Raw genomic sequence first — 22,054 nt, 5'->3', positions numbered from 1 at the left:
GATACACACCATCGAGCACCACTTTTGTTTGGGTTGGTTTCCACCAGCCACTTGTGCCTTGAAGGCTCACTTCTCTACATGCACCTTGGTCTTCTGGCCTCGTCCCCGTCCCTTGTCCCTTGATCGGGGAAGCTCTGGTGCTCATTTCTGGTGTGTCTACACATGCCCAACACAGTGTCCAGACAAAGCCGCTGAGTCCTTGCTGGTGGGGATGAGGCGAGAAATTTCCATTTTCTCCAAGAAACTAACTTTGGCTGGACTTATTCAGTATTCAGCCTTCTGTTATCTCTGTGGCATTCAGCTGCAATTAAACACATTGAGGCTTGAACCTCGGTCAGTGGAGGACCATTTGTTTCATGTGACTAATGTTTGTCAGAAACTTCTGTCCAAGAGTTTAAATCCTGCGTGAGCCAGACTGCGTCAAGAAATACCATAGGACAGTCTCACATCTAGCACTCGTGATCTTACAGTGCACCAGCTGGTCTGCTGAAGGATTCAAGCAAGCGGTGAGCATCCTATCCCACCTAGAAAGATGGTGGTTAATGTAAACTACAGCTTCCCTGGCACAGTCTGGGCACAGGCAATCCCAAAGTCACACGTTTTTCCTTGCTTGTACTGGCTTTTGTATCCTTTTACAGCTTAAAATGCTAAAATGTGATCAACTCTTGTTTAGCTAGAGCAAGACCTGGCATGAGCTTAACTGTTCTCAAGTGATGATAAGCAGAAGGTTCAGATAAAGAAGCCACCTTAAAAGAAGCATGCTTTGCAGGAGCCTGAGTGAGACCTGAGACAGGCTCACCTGCGTGCAAGAGGTTTTCCTCTACTTTCTGTAGGCTCAAGCCTGGGGTTTTCCTTTGAAGTTCCTGCTCTGGCTCTGCCCCAAGGAGTGGGCTGGGGTTCCTTGTTTTCAGCTCTGCTCAGATAACCATCACAGTCAATCTGGCTAAATGAATACAGAATGGCAAGCACAGAGGTGAAGCAGTGACAAATGTTTCTTCAGCAGCCATAAAAGGACTCCAGCTCACAGTCCATCTGTTTTTTGCAAGTGAGATTATGCAGGTTCCTGCACGCACTCAGTTACTAGAAAATGACCCCAGGTGCAAACATGAAGAGCGGTTTGCGTGTTTTGTCACGTCTGCACAGCCCTGTCTTGAAAGCAGCAGAAACAAAAAATAACCAGCGTGCGTACCCTCAGCTCAACCACGGATTTCTTGCTGATGGAGCTGTCATTGGGAGAGGGTGACCAGGAAACCTGTGCTCTGTCTCCTGGCTCTAGATACTGGAGATTCACCAGAAGCAACAATGTGCAGGCTGGGCAGGAGTCAGGTAAGAGCATCCTGGCAATTCTCAGCAGGGACAGAAGGTTTCACTGATACCCAAGGATTTTTCCTGAGGTCTCTGGGCATGGCCATATGTCAAGCTGAGAGCTTGAAGCCTGACAAACAGTCCTCACAAGGCCTGCACACCATACAGGCCGCTCCACTGTCCCTCAGGAGACAGAGCTGGGCCTGCTCGTTTTCCTGCCATGCTCAGGTGCGGCAGGGATGTCCGGGCTGCCATTTCTTCCTGTAGCACACTGGGAGATGGAATCTCGGTGCCCAGCAGAGCTCTCACGGCCCTTCCTGTCAGCAGAAAAGTGGCTGCTCTGCCAAGGCTGCTACTGCTGTGGCCCTGCATTGTACTCCTGCCCACAAGATGAGATGGTGGCCATAGGGACTCTCCCTATCCCAGGGCCTGCTGCCCCCGTCCTGCGGCCTTTCCTGGAAAAAAAAAACATCTCCTCTCACTGAAGTACTTTCTAGGCAAAATATTAGCAAAAGATCAGACTAAATGTTTGACTTTAGGCATTAAAAGCGTATTTCTAGTGTATTAATACGTATTTCTACGTATTGCTACTGCTGTTAAAACAAAAAACCCTCTGCTGGGATACGTCAGGCAAATCTCAGCATTATACATGAATACAAGGAAGGAAAGTGCCTGCTGCAGAATGCACACAGCACTCGCAGGTTGCTTAGACTTGAACAAAAACACTGCCATCCATGCAAGGCTGTCCTGTCCCTTTTTTGAAGGGGAAAGGCGTGTCACAATTTTTCCAACAGAGGGAGCACCGTAGCCATTGCACTGCCTGCCCCTCCTTGAGGTGCCTTGTTTTATCAGTGGAAGTTCTGGACCCCCGTACAGCTGTTCTTACCTTTCTTCCAGGGGAGGTTTATCATCATTGGCAGAATCGAGGCTTAATTCGGTCATCAGAAAGCAAAGACATGAAACTTGGAGACCATTCTGGAAAAAAAAAAAAAAAAAAGTCAGCCTCAGTGACAATCTGTAAAGTTAGAATGTGAAAGGCACTTGTGGATCAAGCAAAGCAATCTGAAGATCTGCACTATGAATTACAAGAAAAAAAAAGAAAAAAAGAAAAAAAAGAAAAAAAAAGGCTTGTGGTCACTATGAATTGAAATGGAAATTATTTCATACATACCACGAGGACAAGCTTTACACTATCAGCTTCCATCATCAAGCAATTTGGGCTGATTTGCAACAAATGAAACGTAACATTTCTATTATATTCACTGGCTCCAGAAATGCTGAAATTATTAAATACATTTATCAAATTGACAGGGTAACCTGATAAACGATCACCTGTTTTTCCTCAACAGAGAGACTAGAATAGCTTGCTTCCTGGTACGCATACTGAAAGTGCAAATATCACGTTTTCTTCATTTTGAGGAAGTATTTTTGGCAAGCTTTGCAAAACTTATTTTTGCAATTACAGTTATTCTAGCTGTGACAGGGAAACGCAGGCAAGAGAAAGACAGGACCAACAGACTGTAGCAGATGAGAATTGGGTTTAGAAGTTGGTATTGAAGTAAAAGGTTGCCATGGTCAACATTTGGAAAAGTCATGGACTGTGTCAAATCAAAATGGTAATAGTGAAGCACACCGTGACGTGGGCTAAAAGCCAGACAGCGCCGAAATGGCACGTTCATTTGTCATGAGCAGAACAGCAAGGGGTGACAGTGAGGAATCCATAAAATCCATACAGCTGCATTGAATCCAGAATGAAGAGGTGGGTTCAGTTCTTTCCTTTGTTGCTGCTCACTTCTCCTGCATACCAAAACATCTCAGATTTTACCCAGATGACCATCTCCAACCCGACTTAGCAAGTTCATCAGATAAAATTTCTTGCATGACTGAAATGAAACATAAACATAAGTACTTTACGAGAGCAGAGTTTTATCTGTACTGTGCCCGAAGCTTTTCTGAAGCCTAGTTAAGCTTGTAGCCCTCTGTGTATTACTGTATTGAGTAACGAGATTTTTTTGAGGGTTCTTGCAAATCTGAAGAAGAAATTGGCTGGCAGTTTTGGGAAAGCTGGTGCTACCCTGATGTTTGATAGCTGAAGAATTTCGCTGCAAATTCTGGTATTAACTAGGAAGAGGAGAAACTATGACTGGCTGGTGAACAGTGACAATGAGCATCCCTGCCTTGAAGCCAGCCTCCTCACCATAGATGATTTATGACAGATTAGGAGGAGGAAACTACTACTGCAGAACCTTTATCATCTAGGAGATAAAACTGCACCAATTTACATTTTAGAATACAGATTTTCTAGATCCTCAAGTAATAGTTGAACCTTCCTGAAAAATTCCCCAGTCTGAAGAAAATTCCCCCAGTCTGAAGAAATTCTGAAGATTTGATAACCGTTGAAATTTCACCTGGAATGATTATTAAGTTGTATCTAACTTTAGTGGTGAACTTACTTCGTGTAATGGCTGAGGAGAAAAAAATCAAAGTAACTGGTAGCTTTAAAATCTTCAGACCTAGTCTTCTTTTGACAGAGAGATATTTTGTAGCTCATTTTATATGTTTATATAAATATATTTTATATATTTAGTGATGACTGAGATATTTTTTCTTTTATTTGGTTTCATTTTTTTACTGCTCTGATGAGCAATTCACCATACTATTTTCTAAAACCTAGCACTATTTACATCAGCTAAATCAGGACATCAGAGCAATGCACTTTCAGGAAGAAGTAACAATGAATATAACATAACCTATAAGCTGAAGAAAGTATTATTGCAAATACCTTGGCTGTGCTTTAAATAAGCATAATTCTGTATATCTGCACCAGTGTGAACTGATACAGAGGGAGGGCTAATACACCGACGGAGCATGAGATACAGCACTACAACCATCAAGGGTGTCTTTACAGTAGAACCTGAGCTCCTACGTCCTGCCTAATTTAATCCTGAATACCTAGGGTGTGACCATCAGAACATGTTTTGACTACTCTCGCAGCCCTGGGAGCAGCCCTCTTCCCCTGCAGAGCTACCTTTTTTATATGAAATGCTCCTCACATCTTCCCCAGCTTTGTGTTATGGACAATGCCTGGCCTAATAGTTCAACCCGTGCTGCAGGCATCTCGGAAAGATCCCCAAATCACCTTAGTAGAAAAGCAGTGAGGACATGCCTTGCAACACTTGAGGGCTCTGCTTAAACCACACAGTTCTCTGATAGTGGACTCAAGTCTGAGGTAGAAAAGAGATTTTTATTCCCTTGTCTGCTGTAGGGAATTTGATTTTATGACTCAGTCAGTGGACCACGACTCACTGTATTCTATCATGGCACTGGGAGGTTACTAAACCACAGTCTCTCTGTTCTGTTCTCCCACACCTTTCATAGAAGGACCAGAATACTTGCCATTGCTTGCACTGTTAATATGGGCTGATAGAAACTTTCTCTTGAAAAACAAGAAGGTTTTCATGTGCTGAATCCCTGTGGGTTTCTGTAAGTAATGCTTAATTCCGGTAGGATATTCTGGGCAGAATTTAGAGTACGTTCCCGCCTTCAACATTTCCTGTGAGTACACACTAGAAAAAACACATTTTAAAATGTATGTGTCCTAGGTAAGCACTTCCAGAAGCTGGGCATTAAAACGCATTTGTCTAACAAGCACTGATGTCATTGCTATACACTTGTGGAAAGCTAGTTGTAAACATTGAGTGGTTCAGCTGGGAAACCAGCTTCCTGCAGATTAATTGTGACAGTGACGTATGTAATATGTAAATAGAGCTAATCAGAAATGCAGGCCATATAGCCATGGGGCAGACAGGAAATGAATACTACTGAGAACTTTGCAGACTCAGTTTCTTATTTTGACCTTCCAAAAGACTAAATAATAAATTTAGTTTAGCACAGATGTAAACAACTTCCATAGCAGAAGTTCTGCAGAAACTACAAGCATTCCCAAAGCCTACTCCAGGTTTGATTTTTCATCTAGGATGCCTTACAACATTCTTTTGAGACCTCTGGCTGACAGGGCCTACAGACCCTAAATGCGAAGCACTCTGTTTGTGTTTTCTGTGATGCATATCTATAAGCAATGCAATTGCGTTTCCTTCCTTTCAGACAGCAGCAACAAAAGATTTCGTAATGTGAACTATGCATAGACGATATAATGGTTCTCTTCCACTAACTCTTAAGTATCCCACATGCCAAGTTCCTCCATTATGATGAATCTTTTAAGTGCACCACTAAATAAATTCACTGAAGTAGCAGAATGCAACCTCCTCTTCTTGGGATTTACAATAAAATTATCTTCCCTGTGGTATTGCTTCAGGAAGCTTTTTTTTTTTTTATTTGAAGACAAATAAAACAACAATAGAGTTGTTGATCATAGTGCTATTAAACTGTAGGCCCAATTATGGTTTCCAATAATGGGTAAACAACAAATATTGATGGAGTGGTGAATTGTTGAGATGTTTCTGAAGAGCAGTAGAATTATTTTTCAAAGCCAAATTCATTCAAAACATGTAGTTTTCATTTTCATTACTTCAAATATCATTGCAATAAAAGGAAAGAGAAATATGGAAGAGACAAAATGGAAACATTTTTCAGCCCATGTTCTTCAGTAAAAATTTTTACCTTGCTTATTCTTCCCTGGACAATAAAGATACTTTTACATTTTTTTCTTGACATAGGGATGAGTATCACTTCCCTTCAGCACAAAAAAGAACAAACATAACCCCACAGAAGCTATGTAGGTGGTAGAAAGGGACAGAATAAGAACAGTTGTAGAGCTCTACTCAGAAATCGGGGTAGTGCTAGAACGTGAACATGGATGTGAAGGAGGCAAGGTTTACACTTACCAGGCAAGTAATAAAAATACTTTGAAGAAAGATGCGGAGGGGTTGCTAATAAAGGAGAACTTCTGATTGTATTCTAGTTCTTAGTGCTGAGCTGAAGCACTCAATCAGGGCTTCACTTGTTTTCTGCAGAACTGAAAGTCTGAATATTTCAAAGCTTACCTTTTGAAAAAAAAAAAAAGACATTCAACATATAATACAAAGTATTTGTTGCTAATGCTATCGGTCAATTTTTCTTTCACAGAGGACAGCTATCAGTTCTATGCAACTCAAGCATGACTTTATCAATCAGCTAGATGGGTCCCCATCAAACACTTACAGAATTCAGTGCAGAGACATTTCAGATGAGAAGCAGACCCAAAGAGATGGTGCATCACCTCAAGGAACTTCCTGCACTTTGTGATCTATTCATTTTTGCTTTTTTGTCAAGGAAAGATTGTTTTTGGAAATACATATTCTATTCACCTAGTTGTGAAATGTTTGTGAATACATTTCAGAGTTTAGATAAATGGTCGTGAATTAGGACATCAGTTCTGATCCCAAATTTCTTTAGAGCTTTCTAGGGCTGTAGTCATGTCATCAGTATAATATTCTGGGCCTGTTTTTCTGGCTTAAAATAACTTACTCTTCTAGATTGTCATCTTGCAGTATATAAAACAGTCCAGAAGCATTTACAGGGTCATTTACACTGTTGCTATAACTACTGTAGCCTGCAGTGCAAAACAGAAACGCTTATTAGCACCAGCACCGTCACTGACAAAACACAGGCTGACTTTAATGTAATTTGGTTACTTCAGGGACAGGATTTAATATTAGCTTTCTATTAATGGAGAAAAAAAGAAAAAAAAAAGAAGATTGATGGCAATTATTCCATATTTTCTTTCAAAATTTCCAAATGAAGTCTCCGGAGATGTAGATCACAATGCTGCATTTGAGACTGATGCTATTACCACAATACAGTACAGCAATATTTCAAGCCCCTAAGACATAACCTGTTGCTCTGGAGTCCTTTAAGAATGGATTGGACAAGCCATTCAGGCAAACGCTGGTCAGAGCCCATCATTAGTGCATGCTGGAGGAGATGTCTCAACCATTCATTTCCACCTATAACTAGAATAGTTACTGTCCACTGGAATAGTGGCAAGGCCACCAGAAAGTTATTCACTTATGAGTGATGTTTCATGCTACAAATCTTTCTTAAATCAGCTTATATTAACTATTGAGTCTACAACTGATGACTTTTTTTCAGGAACTGCAATCACCAGGTAATAAAATTATGACTGATCAACACATAGACAGCATTAAACATCCATAAAAGGTGGAAAAAAGAGCTCACGTGACTACCTCTGTTGCAGAAAAGTGAAACAAAATAATGCATTCTCTATTTATTCTTTACTTATTTTTAAAAGGCAGAATATATTATTAAAGACAGCTGTGGTTAAAGCCGGTTCACAATAAGCAGGATGTGATATATAAGCCTACTCTGAAACTGAAAATGCTGTTTAAAACCATAACCCTGCTTCTTAAAGGTTCTTGGGCTACAAAAAGCAGTTTTGCACTGAATATTTTCCATTCAGTCTGATTTTAAAATTTGTGTCACAAAGATAATACTACGTATTTCTCTCTCTCTCTTTTTTTTTTCCTGTCTCTTTTTAAAAAATAAATTCACAATAGATTTTTTTATTATTATTTAATTTTTTTTGGTTATGCTTCAGGAATACGGAGTCCCAACAGAGGTGGTGTTTTTTTTTTTGTTGTTGTTTGTTTGTTTTTGACTATGAATGCCTCAGCTCTGCAGCCACAAAGAAAGGACCATGGTAAGACTCTCACCAGAACTTACCAGCATTGCATTAAGTGGCAAAAGTCATGGGAAGGTGATGAGGTCACATCACCTCTCCAGGGCTTGGTATCTTACCTGAATAATCAAAATGAGACATTAGCATTAAAAAGAGAAAGACTATATAATTCTGAATCAATGAACTACTGCGTAATTTAGCTACAACAAGGAGATTTCCTCTAGGACCATCATGTAGGTTGCTCTTTTCCAAGCCTTAATTCAACTAATAGTGAAGAGGTTTCTTTGGTAGTTGTATTATTCCTGTCACATCTCCAACACAAATCTTTGTTAGAACGAGAAGCTTAACTGAGACTGAGCTTGTACATGGAAAGGTTGTGGTGATCAGCCTAAATAAAATAGTACATTTAGGTTATGTGAACTGAAATAAGAATTTTTTGGTTATTTACTGCCAAAAAGAGAAAAAATCACAAATTTTGTGCTGAAGGACATTTTATCCAGGCTGGGAGATTGTAAATGAAAATAAAGCCACAGGTATAAAAGATAAATGAGAAGCTTTAAGGGGACAAGCTTGAAATTAGGCGTTCAACATTTCTGAAAAATTGTGTAAAAATTAAAATTTCTGCTTACAAAAATACCTGATTAACCACAACATCATCAAGCTCTTGCAGGACAGACTGAGAACCCCCCAGTTTCAGCTTAGCACATTGCAGATAGAACTAACTTTGTGTCCAGCATATGGCATCTGAGACTGCAGAAAGCAGTTAAAGGTCAGCTAGAAGCTCTGCTAAGAGCTTCAAGAAAATTTTGCATGTTTTTTAATGCAAACTGATTTTCTTCAAAGTTCATTTTAGAGAAGCTATACACACTTCTCACAGGTCTTTGGAAGAAAATGATGGTACCAGCCTAAGTCTACTAAAATATCAAGTTCTGCAAGCACAAAAGCAGGAGTTGCTCTCTGCCAGTAGCTGCGTTTGTCCGTATGATCAACAGCCATTTTGCAAAGTTGTAATCTCACTTCCCTAAATGACGACTGTAAAAACAGAACTCTACTTAAAGTCCTGTGTGTGTGCAGCTGCAGTGACAGCGGAGGTGGAGAACCTCCTTCTTTCCACTACCTGCCCTGGGAACCCTAACAGCCTATTGGGGGCAACGCAGCCCGATACAGCATGAGCACGCCTTCCTGAGCACGCCAGTTACACCAGATGAAACTGCTGTAAGGAAGTTAAAGAAACATTTTCTAAAACTGGGAAGCTTTTTTAGAAGAAGATGGAGAACCCAGTTCTTTTATTCCCCCAGCTAAACATTTCTGCTTCAAAGGATAAATCCTATTACAAAGTCACGAAGTCAGCAGTTAAGGAAGAGCCAAATAAAGCAAGCAAGGCTGGGTAAGTTTTAAGGTCATGCTGACGCTTTGAGTGCTCTGTTTATATACAGGATTCTTCTAACATAGCTCGTGGGTATGAATTTAGGGCACAGATATTTTTATTTCTGGCCAATATATGTGAAAACTCATGAATTACAAGCCTGGGAGTTGTATGCATAAAATATTAATTCATCAATTTTTATTTTATTTTATTTTAAGAACAAGAAACAAATAAACTAAACAAATAAGAAAGGAAGATTTCATAAAGTTCCTAGAAATGCTTTTTAAAGCCTTAATATGATCCGGGAAACTTTCTTTTTTTAAAGATTTCAAATGTCTGGAAGCAATACTTCCCTTTTCTTTGCAAAATGTTAAAAGTAGAAGATACTGAGTCACCTGTTTCATGTGTTCATGAGTTGCGTTCATGTTCTCTAACATGAAATTTCACCCTCCTATCTTTAAAATAAGGGAAAGAGCTGCTGAAAACAGAGAGATGTCCATTTCTCTTTGCCAATGCTTTGCATATAAATTCATGTTAATGTAAGAAGAAGAAATTCGTTAATGTGAATAACATAAATAGGAGATTGACAAAATATTACTGTAAGTGAACATTTGAGGGTCTGTGATGCAGAGGCAGAGTATCTTTTTCTTATTCAAAGAAAGAGTTTGGAAAAACCTTTAAATGAGGTTGATCTAAAAGCTACCTGAATTCTGTTGTAGAACAAAGCAGAAGAGAAATAGGCTGAGCCTTCTCCTGCAGAGATCTGAATACCACGAAGGTGAACATCTTGGTAAACCTGGAAACTTGACGAAAGCATCAAGGTAGGCATTATAAAAGACCAACAACGGGGATTCCTTCCAGGAAGTGTGACTCAGAACATTTCCTGCATTTTTGTGCGCATTCAGACTTGGCAGAGAGAAATGCTTTCAAGATCTATTTCATTTGAAAATCAGCTACCTAAACCAAGCATACAGACGATATAGAATTATCTGGTATACACCAAGGTAACTCACCACTAATGTTTTCATACCACTAAATGTAGACTGGTTACCCACACACGCATATGCATAAAAGCCTTTACTCATGTCAACAGTGTTTTTCTTAATCCACTGACTATATTGAGCAAGCATTGACTCAGAAATGAAGCTGACAAATTATTGCTTTGAAGGAAATCATATAGCTACTGGAAAACAGGTTTTCCAAAGAATTCTGTGATGAATGTCTAATACTGGATGGAACTATAGTTCCTCAATAATTGCAGTAATTGACTGAACACTGTCTTGTCTCCAAAATTCAAATATCGATGTTTAAACACTGCTGTAATATCATCTCTATTACACTGTTTTCTATTATGTTTCAGGGTGAAATCTTGTTTTTGTAAAATTCGGTAAGAGCTTAGTTCCTGACTTCACTAGGATACCAAAATCTGTGATATACTAAGAATTACATTTGTAGGTGAAAAGAACTGAAAAGAACTGCAAATGTACTGCAACTCCACGGCCTAAAAAATTTGTAGTTCTTTTCTTTCCATCACAGATCACTTCAGAGATTCTCATGTCATTCTTTGGTCTTGTTAAGCCTGATGAACCTTGTTTAAGCACCTACGCATCTGGTTAATTAGGTGGTGTTTGTTGGTATCACGTCCAAATATCATGGGCATCCAAATGAAGGGATGTACTCGTGATCTGGAAGACTTTCCACTCTACTGTCCCAGGGGATTTCATTACTTTTTTTTTCCCCCCTCTCTCTTTCTTTCTTGTGCTGCTGTTGGCAGAAAACTTAATTCAATGGTTTTACAGTTCACTCAAAAATAGAAGACCTTGAAATTATGAACAAAGGTAAAACCGTGTTGAGAACAACCTTTTTCAGTACCTCGGTTCCAGACATGTAAAATTGTGCTAAGACTGTATCTAAAAATAGAAAGTACAATCTCCATATCACCTGTAGGTAGACTGTACATTTCCAATACTCATTTTTATTTAAGTGGCTGATTACCCTTGGGCATCTCATACAAAGTACAGAGCCATCAAAGCATTCTTATCAGCTGTGAAAAGGCACTTTCAGACACAGATACAATATTGATAAGGAATTCTCTGAAGAATTTCCCTCTTCTACCAGACCAACACTTCCTTGCTCAGCCAACTACATTTTACCATGTTACTCTCAGCCAGATGCTTGACTAACATGGATTCAATTGAATAAAAGAGAAACTGGTTTTGGACTGCATATGTGCTCTGAAGCTGTCAGGGTTTATCTTTCACTACTGCAAAATTCATTTCTCTAGCTGTAGGAATCCATTGTTCCCAGATGTATGAGTACACACAATTCGAAGAACTGCACTTTTTGTACTTCCCATGATTAAAAAAGATCTGTAAGGGAGTGAGTTCTCTTTTTCCCCCCACTCAAGAATTCCCCTACTTTATTGGCCTACTTTTTTATTATTTTTTTTTTAAATTTCAGTTCTCCTGCATTTGTAACGCTCGAGATCTGTTTATTTTTCCCTAGCTAAAAATTTCATTCCTATAAGCAATGACTTCAGGAAGGAGACACATGACACCTATAAAAAAATAAAGAAACCCTCCTTTCAGTTTTGTACAAAACCAAGATCATTACTGACTTAAATTCCTACCCATAGTCATTAGAATTTCCCTTCCTCTAAAATTCATGGTCTTAGAGATTTTACCAAGGAAGCCCAAGCTATGTAAAATCAGGCTACAGGGCATACGTAAGCATCAGGCAAGAAAAAGAAATCATTTCCAGAATCGTTCAATCATAAGAACAGATTGTTCTGGTTCTCAGCCCCACTATCAATCAACCCTGGACAAGTTGCTTACATTAGGACATTGACAGTTTCGGTGTACAATGCTGTGCTACGTCAAAAATGGTTCTAAATATTAATACTCCTTCTTCGCCTTCAGGCTTAGAACTAAGCCATAGTCCTGGCCTCATAAAGTTAATTCCAGGCCTGCGCCAGCTCTGGTCTGCAAAAATCAACGTACTGTTCAGGGTTAATTTGTACAGCACACATAAAAAGTGCTTCCTGAAAATTTCATTTGGGTGAATGAAGTAGGATATTGTTTTTCCCTCTCTGTATTGTTCTCTAAGACAGAATATTTGAAATCAATGAAAAATACGTGTAACTTAGCATCTTTGATGAATATGTGGAGTTTTATAAATAGAGTTCAGTGTCTCAGAATAGCATGATATTTGAAAGACGGTTGTGGTGAACAAAGCAGACTGTATGTGCTGTTACCCTAGAAGACTGTCACCTAAATCATAGTGCTACAACTTCATCTTCAGCTTATAGAATTTCCCGTAGTTCTTTAAAAATAGGCTGTGGCAACACAGCCTCAGACTCCGTGCATTCAAAACCGCATCTCTGCAAGAGTATTTTTTACGCTTAAATAGGTGTCTGAACGGCTTCCCTTGTAAGTTTTGCCATACTGCATCATCTCTATTTCCTTAAAGATTAGTAGTACAACACAGACACTGAAGAGAAAAATCTCTGTTCTGACCTTTTTTTTAAAAGGGAAAAAAGTGCAACTCTGCATGAAAAATGGCAGGAAAAATTTTGCCATGTGTTTCTGAAGTCTGTAGTAGAGTTATTAATAATAATAATAAATAAAGAGTTCCTTTAGCAATATAATGTAATCAAACACTTTGTGAAACAGTGTAGAGCAGTAACAGCGATTTATAACGTATATCAAAATAGCTTTGTATATACACAATACATACAACTCTTCAAAACCATCTTTTGTTTCTTAAACAGTGTGTCTCCTGAAGAAGCAGTGAAATGGGGTGAATCTTTTGACAAATTGCTTTCCCAGAAAGGTTAGTAGTTTGTTTTTTTTTTTTCCTCTTCCTGAAGACTATTATGATGGAAAATTACAAAATCCAGTTGTGCATTTAAGTAGACATGGCTGTTACCTAAATTAGGTATGATGGGTCATTTATAGCAGCATGTGTTTCTGCTCTGCTCATGTGCTTAGGCTATAGCATGCTGTCAACTACTGAAAATAGTTGAAAATAACTTTTAAGTTGGGTATTTTGCTGAACAAAGCCAAGTAACAGGAAGTGAAGATTTCTTGCAATAAACAGTAAAAGGCAGCCAAAAGTTATTAAATTGTTCTATTATGAATAACATGCTTTTCTGCTGTATCAGTTCTTATCAGGCACTTGGAAAAATCCATTATAATAGTGGCATACTAATAAATTACTTAGAACAGCACTCACATTAACAGAAACTGATATTATCTTTTCTGGACTAAATTTTTTGACGTTGCCAAGAAGAATAGCTATTTTCTGATGAGGTAACTGCTATATTAGCATAAAAATACTGAATGACAGTTTAAAAAATGCTTGGATATCTGCTGGCTATTGTCTCATCCATCATTTTGCCTCTGCCTAGAATCCCACTGTATTGTTTCTGTCCTGTCTTATTGGCAGGCTTGTATAATGAAGGCTGAAAATGACTTTTTGTGTTATTATTATTATTGTACTTGGCACGAAGCAGTAATTTTTTTGTTCTAAAATACTTCATAGTGATTATTTTCCTACTAGGGATAACTAGCCATGTGTGGCATACAGGCAGTATTAAAATGAGCTTATAATAAAAAGAGGACTTGCAGACAGAAAGTGCCTCTATATTTTTATCAGGAGAAATATAAAAATAGGGAAAAAATCCAAGTTTGCATGGAAATCAATATCGCATCTTTGGCCTGCATCTTTGTACAATATATGCAAGTTTGATTCTGAACTTCATAATCAAACAGCTAATTAGCATTGTGAGTTTGTCTGAAGGCTAGAACTCTGAATTATCGTTATGGACACATTACTCTTAGTAAAACATATCAATTTAAACATAGAAAACGGGGAGTCCTTGCTTCTTATAAATGTCTATTTCTCATTGCTACATTGGAGGTACCCTATTTAACACTTCTGTTAACCTTGGGAAAGTAAGAGATGTTTAAATGGACTTCAGAAGATCTAAAATGTCTGGAAATGTCAGACCATTGCCTATTTCTGGTCCACATTTTACTACCCTCTTTCAGGTAGATAAATCCTTCCAGAACAGTTTCAGTGGTTTTAAATTCTTAAGAAACAATGGTGAAAGGCAGGTGAACTCAGTGCTGAGAGTATTTAGCCATATGTTCGTAGAAATATAAAGAGTCCCAAGGCAGAAATCATTTGCTTCAGATATAATAAGAGGTATAGGAGGCAACATTTGGCCAAATAATTGATTTTTCATGATGGGTATGAGGAAGACTTATTACATCACCTTCAGTTGAATATTGCTCAAATATTCCTGACAGCAAGACCAAAAACTTAAAAATGAAAAAAAAATAAATTTCTATGTACCTAAAAGAAGAACTTGTAACTTTTGACACAGTTGGTTTCTAAAACAGTGATAGTATCCAAACCGGCCATTGTTTGCAAGGGCCCATTGCTTACATAATTATCAAATGCACATATGTCCCCCTCTTCCCACTCTGGATGGATGCACATATGATCCCACTGCACTGCTGGACACTATGGTTTTCAAATATGTTCCTTGAACAGTTGACTCCAATACAATTGCATTACTTACCCAGGCTAAGCATCTTTAGGAAATAAACTATCTTCAGCATGTGATCAACACTAGGATAAAACAAAGAAAAACAAAAAGAAAAAAGAAAAAGAGAAAAGAAAAGGAAAAGAAAAAATGTTACTGGAGAGCAGTCTACTTGTGAGCAAAGATTTAAACAGTGTTTGTGTTAACCTAAATCTGATATTCAGCTGGAGCAAAATCCATCACTTCCAGATTCATCTAGATCTTTTGATTGCTTCCATCTATAAATTCATAAGGTCTTGGTAATAAATTTTTACAGATGCTGAGAATTCTGTAATGGGAGTTACAGCATTCAGGATCATAATCAAAGAAATGCACTAAATTAAAAACCTTTATGTAATTTAAAAAAATTATCTCTAATAGGATGTAACTCAAAGGGATCACAACCCATTTTGTTACTTTGCATAGACTGTTTGAAAATATTAACTGTCTGATAAGTATATATTTAACACAATTCAATATTCCTTTCTATAGCTGGACTGGATGCCTTTACAAACTTTCTGAAAACTGAGTTCAGCGAGGAGAACATCGAGTTCTGGATAGCTTGCGAGGATTACAAGAAAAGCAAAACTACACATGAACTTTTCCCAAAAGCTAAGACCATTTATGAAACGTTCATACAAAAAGATGCTCCAAAAGAGGTACAGTAAAAACATTCTTCAGTGTACACAATATTTGTCACAACTGCATCTGTTGAAATCGGCTTTTAAGAAGAGCATGCCCAGAAGCAGTGGCAACAGTTAACTGTGTACTCACTGACTTAAGAAGACAGTATCTTAAATGTCAAAACTTTGGAAGGAAGCCTGGAAGCAACTGCATAGATTATTCTTGCTGTCCTCCAGGCTCCTGGTTACAGGCAAAAAACAACTCATTTTACTCTTTTAAGTGTAAATGTTATATCTCTGGAATCAAAGATTCCTAGGGAGCTATGGAGCCACGATGGCTATATACAGGCTACTTTTATATAGAATACATATATATATATATATATAGAATATATATATATATAAGGGCAGTGTGTATATACATACACACATAAATATATACATACATACACATACACACAGAGTATTTTAAAGGAAAAATATTAATGATAAATGTTAATGTTGCCATGGGGACTTACCAACCGGTGTTCGTGAAAAAGTATTATCTGTCTTTAAAGCTGCCTTCAGAACAACAGAATAATTCTTTCATTTTCTTTAACTAGCAATTATTTATTAAATGATTACATAGCAGAGACTCAGAAACTTTTATTTTAAAGACTAAAGGAGAGTAGAAGAAACTTTTAAGTTAAACATGTCCTTTAAAGTAATAATTATAATGTTTTAAGCATAGACTTTTCTTGATTGATCTCCCTGCAAAGCCAAAGCTCTGGCTGAGCATTCTCACTATGTTACTGACAGCACAAACACAAATAAGTTAATATGTCAGTCCTCATTAGCACTAAGGCCTTTTTGTGTTACTGTAGTAGTACAAAGTCTTCATATTTATGTCTTCACATTGCTGAAATGTATTGTAAAGAAATCATATTATAAATGAGCAAAAAGAACATTTTTTGCCTGGTCTAGGAAGGAGATGAAGAGGTTGAGAAATGATGAACTCTCACTGAAATCAGGATCAGCTTCTTCAAAAGGCCTTTTGGACTTCCAATTTCATGTAATTCTATCAAGTTTGAGTAGATGAAATATGTCACTTGCTAATGCTCCTTTTCCCCTGTATTATTATTACTCCTATTATTGCTTTTACTATTTTTTTTTTGTATTTATTTGTCAGAATAGAAGTTAAACCCTAACTGCTACTTCCCTGTAACAAGGGTGAAAAAGGTCTAATTCTTATTTTAAGAAGATTGCAAAAGGGTGTAATTTCCACCCATAATTCCCACAGATTATCTTTAAGGTTCAGATCTGCTTTTGCTAGGACAGGGGGCCAATTTGATAGGTCCACTTGCAAAACTTATAGCCATTTTTATTTCTTTTCCTGCAGCATCTCAGCGGGGTGGACCTTACATAAAAAGAAAACCCCATAATTATTTGAGGTGCAACCCATCAGTGGCAGCAGATCAGTCTATAAGCAATTATGGTAGGGCGGCAAGCACTGATACTATCAACTCTTGAGAATGACATAAGCAAAAGGATGAGCAGGACGCAAGCTGGAGAGGGGATGGGGTATGAAAGTCACACTTTGACCAACAGTAACAGAATGATTTCTTTAACTATCGTACTTTTGGTTTGGTGCATGTGGTGTGGGTGCTGTTGTGCGAAAGCAGATGGCTCTGGTGAGACTTCCTTCCTTGGGTTCAACCAAGCAGCTGAGCCCAGCCAGCAGCATCTCCCTGCAGACCACTCAGCTCTGGAACTTGCATCTCCTCTCTGACTTCTCGTCCTTCAGTCTTGTCCTTCTTGTCCTCTTTTACAGACATTTTTTTACTGAGCATAGTCAAATAGGATCTTAAAGTCATAGGTCTGGTGGAATGGACCGTTTTACCATCATTAATTACTCTTCAGTTTTTAGATCTAAGCTATTTGTTATAGCTTTAAGGAAATGACACGTGTCATTTCCTTAAAAAAGAGCGTGTTACTGAAGCGACTTTTGACTGGATCAGGCATTTCTCATTTCTTTCAAAATAGCATGCTCAAACCTGTATCTGACACTTCAATAAAACCCTCATACTAAGTAAATCTTCCCAGGATTAATCCAACAGTACATGGAATAAAGGATGATTCTGATGCTTTCCCCATCTCTAAAGCCTCCAGAAACCTGTTATTTTAATTATTAGAATTTTCTCACCTTCTTGCCACCAAAACTCTATACAGGAGCTAGAAAGTTCAAATATGCACCAGCATATTCTAATGAGATGAAGTCCACATGAATCCTAAATGAGAATGGAGGGAGTTCTGCCTTAGGCTGCTGTTGCAAAGCTTGACAACAGGAACTATATAAAGATCACTGTTAGCAAGTCACTTTTACTCCAATGCTACCACAGCAAACTGGATCAGTTTTATTTTAACAGTTATTTTACCAGTTTTTCATTGTACCAGTGACATGTCTGTGAAGACTTTCTGACAGCCATTATTCAACTAATTCTGTGGCATTCCTACCCAGTTGTATAAGGGATTCAAAGTCCTCTTACCAGAAAACACTTTCACCCAAGTACAGTATCATTGCTATGGATAATAACACAGGAAATACATTAATGTACATTAAAGAAATACACTTTTCCTCATTCTCCAGGTGAATTTGGACTTCCAAACCAAAGAAGTTACAAGTCAGAATATTGAACAGCCTGTCATCACCACCTTCGATGCAGCACAAAACACAGTCTACAGGCTGATGGAGCAAGACAGCTATCCGCGTTTCCTAAGATCGGATCCTTATTTAAATTTGGTTAAGGGAAGAAATCCCAGTCGTCCCACTCTTAGGAGGAGGTCACGATCTTTTACGGTCAATGATTTCCAGGGTGTGCGACCAGACTTTACTGTTTGGTAACAGGAAACTCAACCCTTACAAATTCTAGCTACTGCGAGCAAACTGTATGTGTGTTCTAAAATCCAAATCGTTAGCTGTTGTAAATATGTAGAAAGCAAAATTGCATGCATTTATACCAGGTCACAGTTCTGTAGCCAGTGAGTAATCTCATTTATTGTAGCTAAGTGGGCACTATATATTGCCAAGACATGTTGTGTGAACCTTTTGTACTGTATTTTTTTTAAACTCAGTCAAGAGCTGTTATCATATCTGAAAGAAGAATCTGTTTCCAACATGAAAATGTTGTTTAAAAGGCCATTTGATAACATCCATCATATATTCTGAGCCTGTATTATTTAAAACAGAGTTTCATCACAATTTGAATCTATATACATAGCCTTTGCACATAACTTTGTTTTTGCAGTATTCCCTACACTAAGCACAGAATATTTGTGGTATTTCTCATATTGCAAAACACATGGGAACATTAGTTAGGTGAAATGTAAAAATTATATGGATTTTAACTACAGCCACTGCATAATTAAAATGTAGCTATTGCATATTTTAAGAGAATCATAAGAAAGCCTATTTAATTTTTATAGGGATACATTTTATACTGTTTTCTTATTATGTGTGTCTGTTCTCTCTATTTAAATTATTCTGTATAAATTCGCTTTGTCATCAAATGTGTTCTAATTTTTTTGCAAGCAAACGAGCAGCAATTAAGAACCAAGAATGCTATTTTAACGCAATGTGTGTTAATATCAAGTAATGTATATATATAAATATTTTTACTTTTATTTGTAAATATTCATGTTATACCAGCTTTGTTACTTAACTTTGTTCTAAATTTTTTCTGCCTTTTATTTTGAAAAAGCGTCTGAAAATTAACAGCTCTTGGACTAAGTAGAATAACGTTCAGTTCTACCTGTCATTAATGTACTCTGTGGGTATAGAAGAGGAAGGAAGAATCCCCCATTTTATTTGTTTAAAGTCATGCATATCATTTTTGTAGCAAGCATATGCAACCACCCTGTCCTTTTCTTTCAGGATTGATGCAGACATATTTAGAAACATGGGGAAATTCTTAAAATCTTAAACATTGGTTCTGTTCAGCAACTAAGTGACTGCAGGCTTTAGTTGGAACTGTGACTTGTATATTCAGTCACCTTGCATAGAATTTAAGCTTTCTCCCTTTTCTTTCTCTTCCACTATGTGGTCAAAGTGATGAGGTGCAGCTCATCATGAATTTTATGCTCATTACTAATTCAGAGTATATATGAACTGCTTGTTCTCAGGACTTCAGCGTCTGCTTTACTAACTTTCAATAAATCTGAAGTGATCTACTTAAAAAGTTGTCAGGATTCAGTTTATCACTATTACGTTGATTAAAAACAACAACAACAAAAACAACAAAACATGGAGGCTTCACTTCACTTATAATTAAATAGTAGCTGTAATCAATAACATTTCAGTCAAAAGTGGTATGCAAAGCAGAGACGCAGAACTCACCAGGGGATGCTGCCAAGTGGCAATGACCTGGGATCAGTGTTCTTCAAGCCCTTCATTTTACCTGTGAAATAGATAGAAAACATTTGCAGTTGAGGAGTGTGATCCTTCCTGATTTATTCCATTACTCTACCCTAACCCCAAAACTCTGGGCAGAAGTTTCACACGAGTGAATGCTGCAGTCACTATTTCTAAGACTGTAAATGGTCAGAAACTGGGCACAGTGATTCGGAAATAAACTGAATGTTTTTAGTAGGTTGATATTGTACTTCAGTCACCCTTATCAATATAAAGTGCAGCTTTGGAGCTTGTCAGCCTCCATTTTTAAAGAATCGTCAACATTCCTGTTGTCCTTGTTACAGGTGTCACATGAAGGAGAGAATGCAGCGAAACGCAACTTTCTAACCCAATGTCACTGCTGAAGTCAGTGTATTTGTCTAGATAGTCAATTTACCCTTGCTCTTTGACTGCGTCTCCCTTAAACATGAATCAATTCTCCCCAGAATCCTGCTTTTAATTAAGGAATCTCTAATATCACCAATAATGGTGCCAGAGTTCTCAGGTATTTAAAATATGCATTTTCTTATGATTTGCATTACTAACTTTGTTTGACATAGAGAACAGACCACCTCAAGGAATTCCATTCTTTGTGGTATAATCAAATTGTTCAAACCCTTAAAAAGGAGTAGCTATTACCCTATTTGGGTATTATTCGCGTCAACAACTCACTCTGAGTCCTTTTTCTGCAAACATATAGAGAAGACTGTCATTTTTTTCCTCATTTGTTTGCATGTCCAGCTCCTCACGCACTTTCAGCTCTTGGCCCTAAGGTTTTGATGTCTGAAGACGGTCTGGGAAATTTAACTTCACAATTGCCTAAACCTTTACATGCTGCCTATCCCCTTCTTGCCTTGTGCATTGCTACGCAGCCATCCTTTACTGTAGGTCTCACTATTTTTGCCCAATGAGTCTTGCATGGTGTCTGTCTACAAGCAACCCTCCTTTTCTCCCCCCACACTAAGCTACGTATGGAGCCAATTAAACAGCTAAATTAACTGTTGCTCACAATATGTAGCTCTGTGCACAAAAACTGAGTAGCCATTACTGCACCCTAAATGTTCTTTTGTGTGCTCACCTATCTGAATGATACCCTGCCAAATGCCTCACTTGGTAGTTCACTTGGGAGGTAGCAGTGGGTCTGTTACAACACAGGCATAAGACCTACATGTTTGCAGCTAGATTCTCAACCGCTGTGATTATGTTCCTCCATACCAGCTAAGAATCTGGACATTTACTCTTACCATGGATTAAATAAATTTAAAAGAATGTGTATATTCAATACTCATCCAAAACCCAGACAAACGACAAATATAGTGCTTTGAGTAAGACATTTTCTTCTCAGCAATAAAACCCCAGCTGTTAGTCAAAAGTGTCTGTAATGATAAATATAAGTAAGCAGGCGCCCTTTGTTTCATTTCACAGAAACATGGAAAATTTTGCTTATCTCCAGGGAGGCCTTCCTCAAAACCATCACTCTGTGGTACTGACAGTGCTAGTCCCTTTTATGAGTTTTATAATGACAGCAAACAAATAAGATATTCTTGGTAGCTATTTATGCATGTATGTTTTTCAGAGATAATTATGAACCAGAACTAAATTTACAGCAGACTAATGCCATGGGAACTACTGTAAGAAGACAGTCGAGATAAATTCAGAGAAAGGAAAACAAAGGGCACAAAGATAAACCAAAATAACATAATTATCTGGCAAAGGGTTCTTTTCTAGAAGTGGCTCCTTTTAGTTGCAGAAAAATGAGTGCTCTACTATAGTTCTGGAAAACGCACTAAACATAGATTTAGGACAAGTCTGTGATGCTTTTCCAGGAGTCAGTGAGACTGGATTGATCAGACTGAGGGCTAGCCTTGCACTGGTGTATTTATAGTATAAACCTCAGAACAGAGCCAGAAATCATAGTTAGGTTTCTGTAGGTTTGGCAGAATCAATGTCATAGTTACGTAAATTGTTTATCTGACCTAGTGCAAATAATACATACAAAGCCTATTGGGCATGTATTTTTATTGGGAATTATTTTATGTAGCAGCATTTTAGATGTGTATGCGCCATTCAGCATTCAGTAAGAGCTCTCAAAATACTCCTCTTATCA

General features: G+C 37.9%; 1 protein-coding gene and 1 long non-coding RNA gene across 3 annotated transcripts; one reads left to right on the top strand and one right to left on the bottom strand.

The window, feature by feature from the left end:
• Positions 1-1,028: 1,028 nt before the first annotated feature.
• LOC125184907 (uncharacterized) lies at positions 1,029-19,972 on the bottom strand. 2 transcript variants are annotated; one of them, XR_007169541.2, is made up of 6 exons: positions 19,894-19,972; positions 14,896-14,945; positions 7,987-8,061; positions 6,150-6,308; positions 2,192-2,280; positions 1,029-1,760 (listed from the first exon to the last, which is right to left on the bottom strand). It is a non-coding gene; the product is annotated as an uncharacterized lncRNA (long non-coding RNA). The 2 variants fall into 2 exon arrangements; XR_010833054.1 differs by lacking the exons at positions 6,150-6,308; positions 7,987-8,061; positions 14,896-14,945; positions 19,894-19,972 and adding an exon at positions 2,477-3,682.
• Positions 8,986-19,908, top strand: RGS18 (regulator of G protein signaling 18). Its single transcript, XM_013190110.3, has 5 exons — positions 8,986-9,329; positions 10,028-10,129; positions 13,078-13,139; positions 15,391-15,557; positions 18,148-19,908. Exons 1-5 carry the CDS (start codon positions 9,211-9,213, stop codon positions 18,400-18,402), a joined length of 705 nt encoding a protein of 234 aa, XP_013045564.3. The 5' UTR covers positions 8,986-9,210; the 3' UTR covers positions 18,403-19,908.
• Positions 19,973-22,054: the final 2,082 nt, after the last annotated feature.

The sequence above is a fragment of the Anser cygnoides genome, chromosome 8, assembly GCF_040182565.1.
Source record: "Anser cygnoides isolate HZ-2024a breed goose chromosome 8, Taihu_goose_T2T_genome, whole genome shotgun sequence".
Taxonomy (NCBI): domain Eukaryota; kingdom Metazoa; phylum Chordata; class Aves; order Anseriformes; family Anatidae; genus Anser; species Anser cygnoides.
The sequence above is the reverse complement of the archived record's forward strand: the minus strand, read 5'-3'. Positions and strand labels throughout refer to the sequence as shown.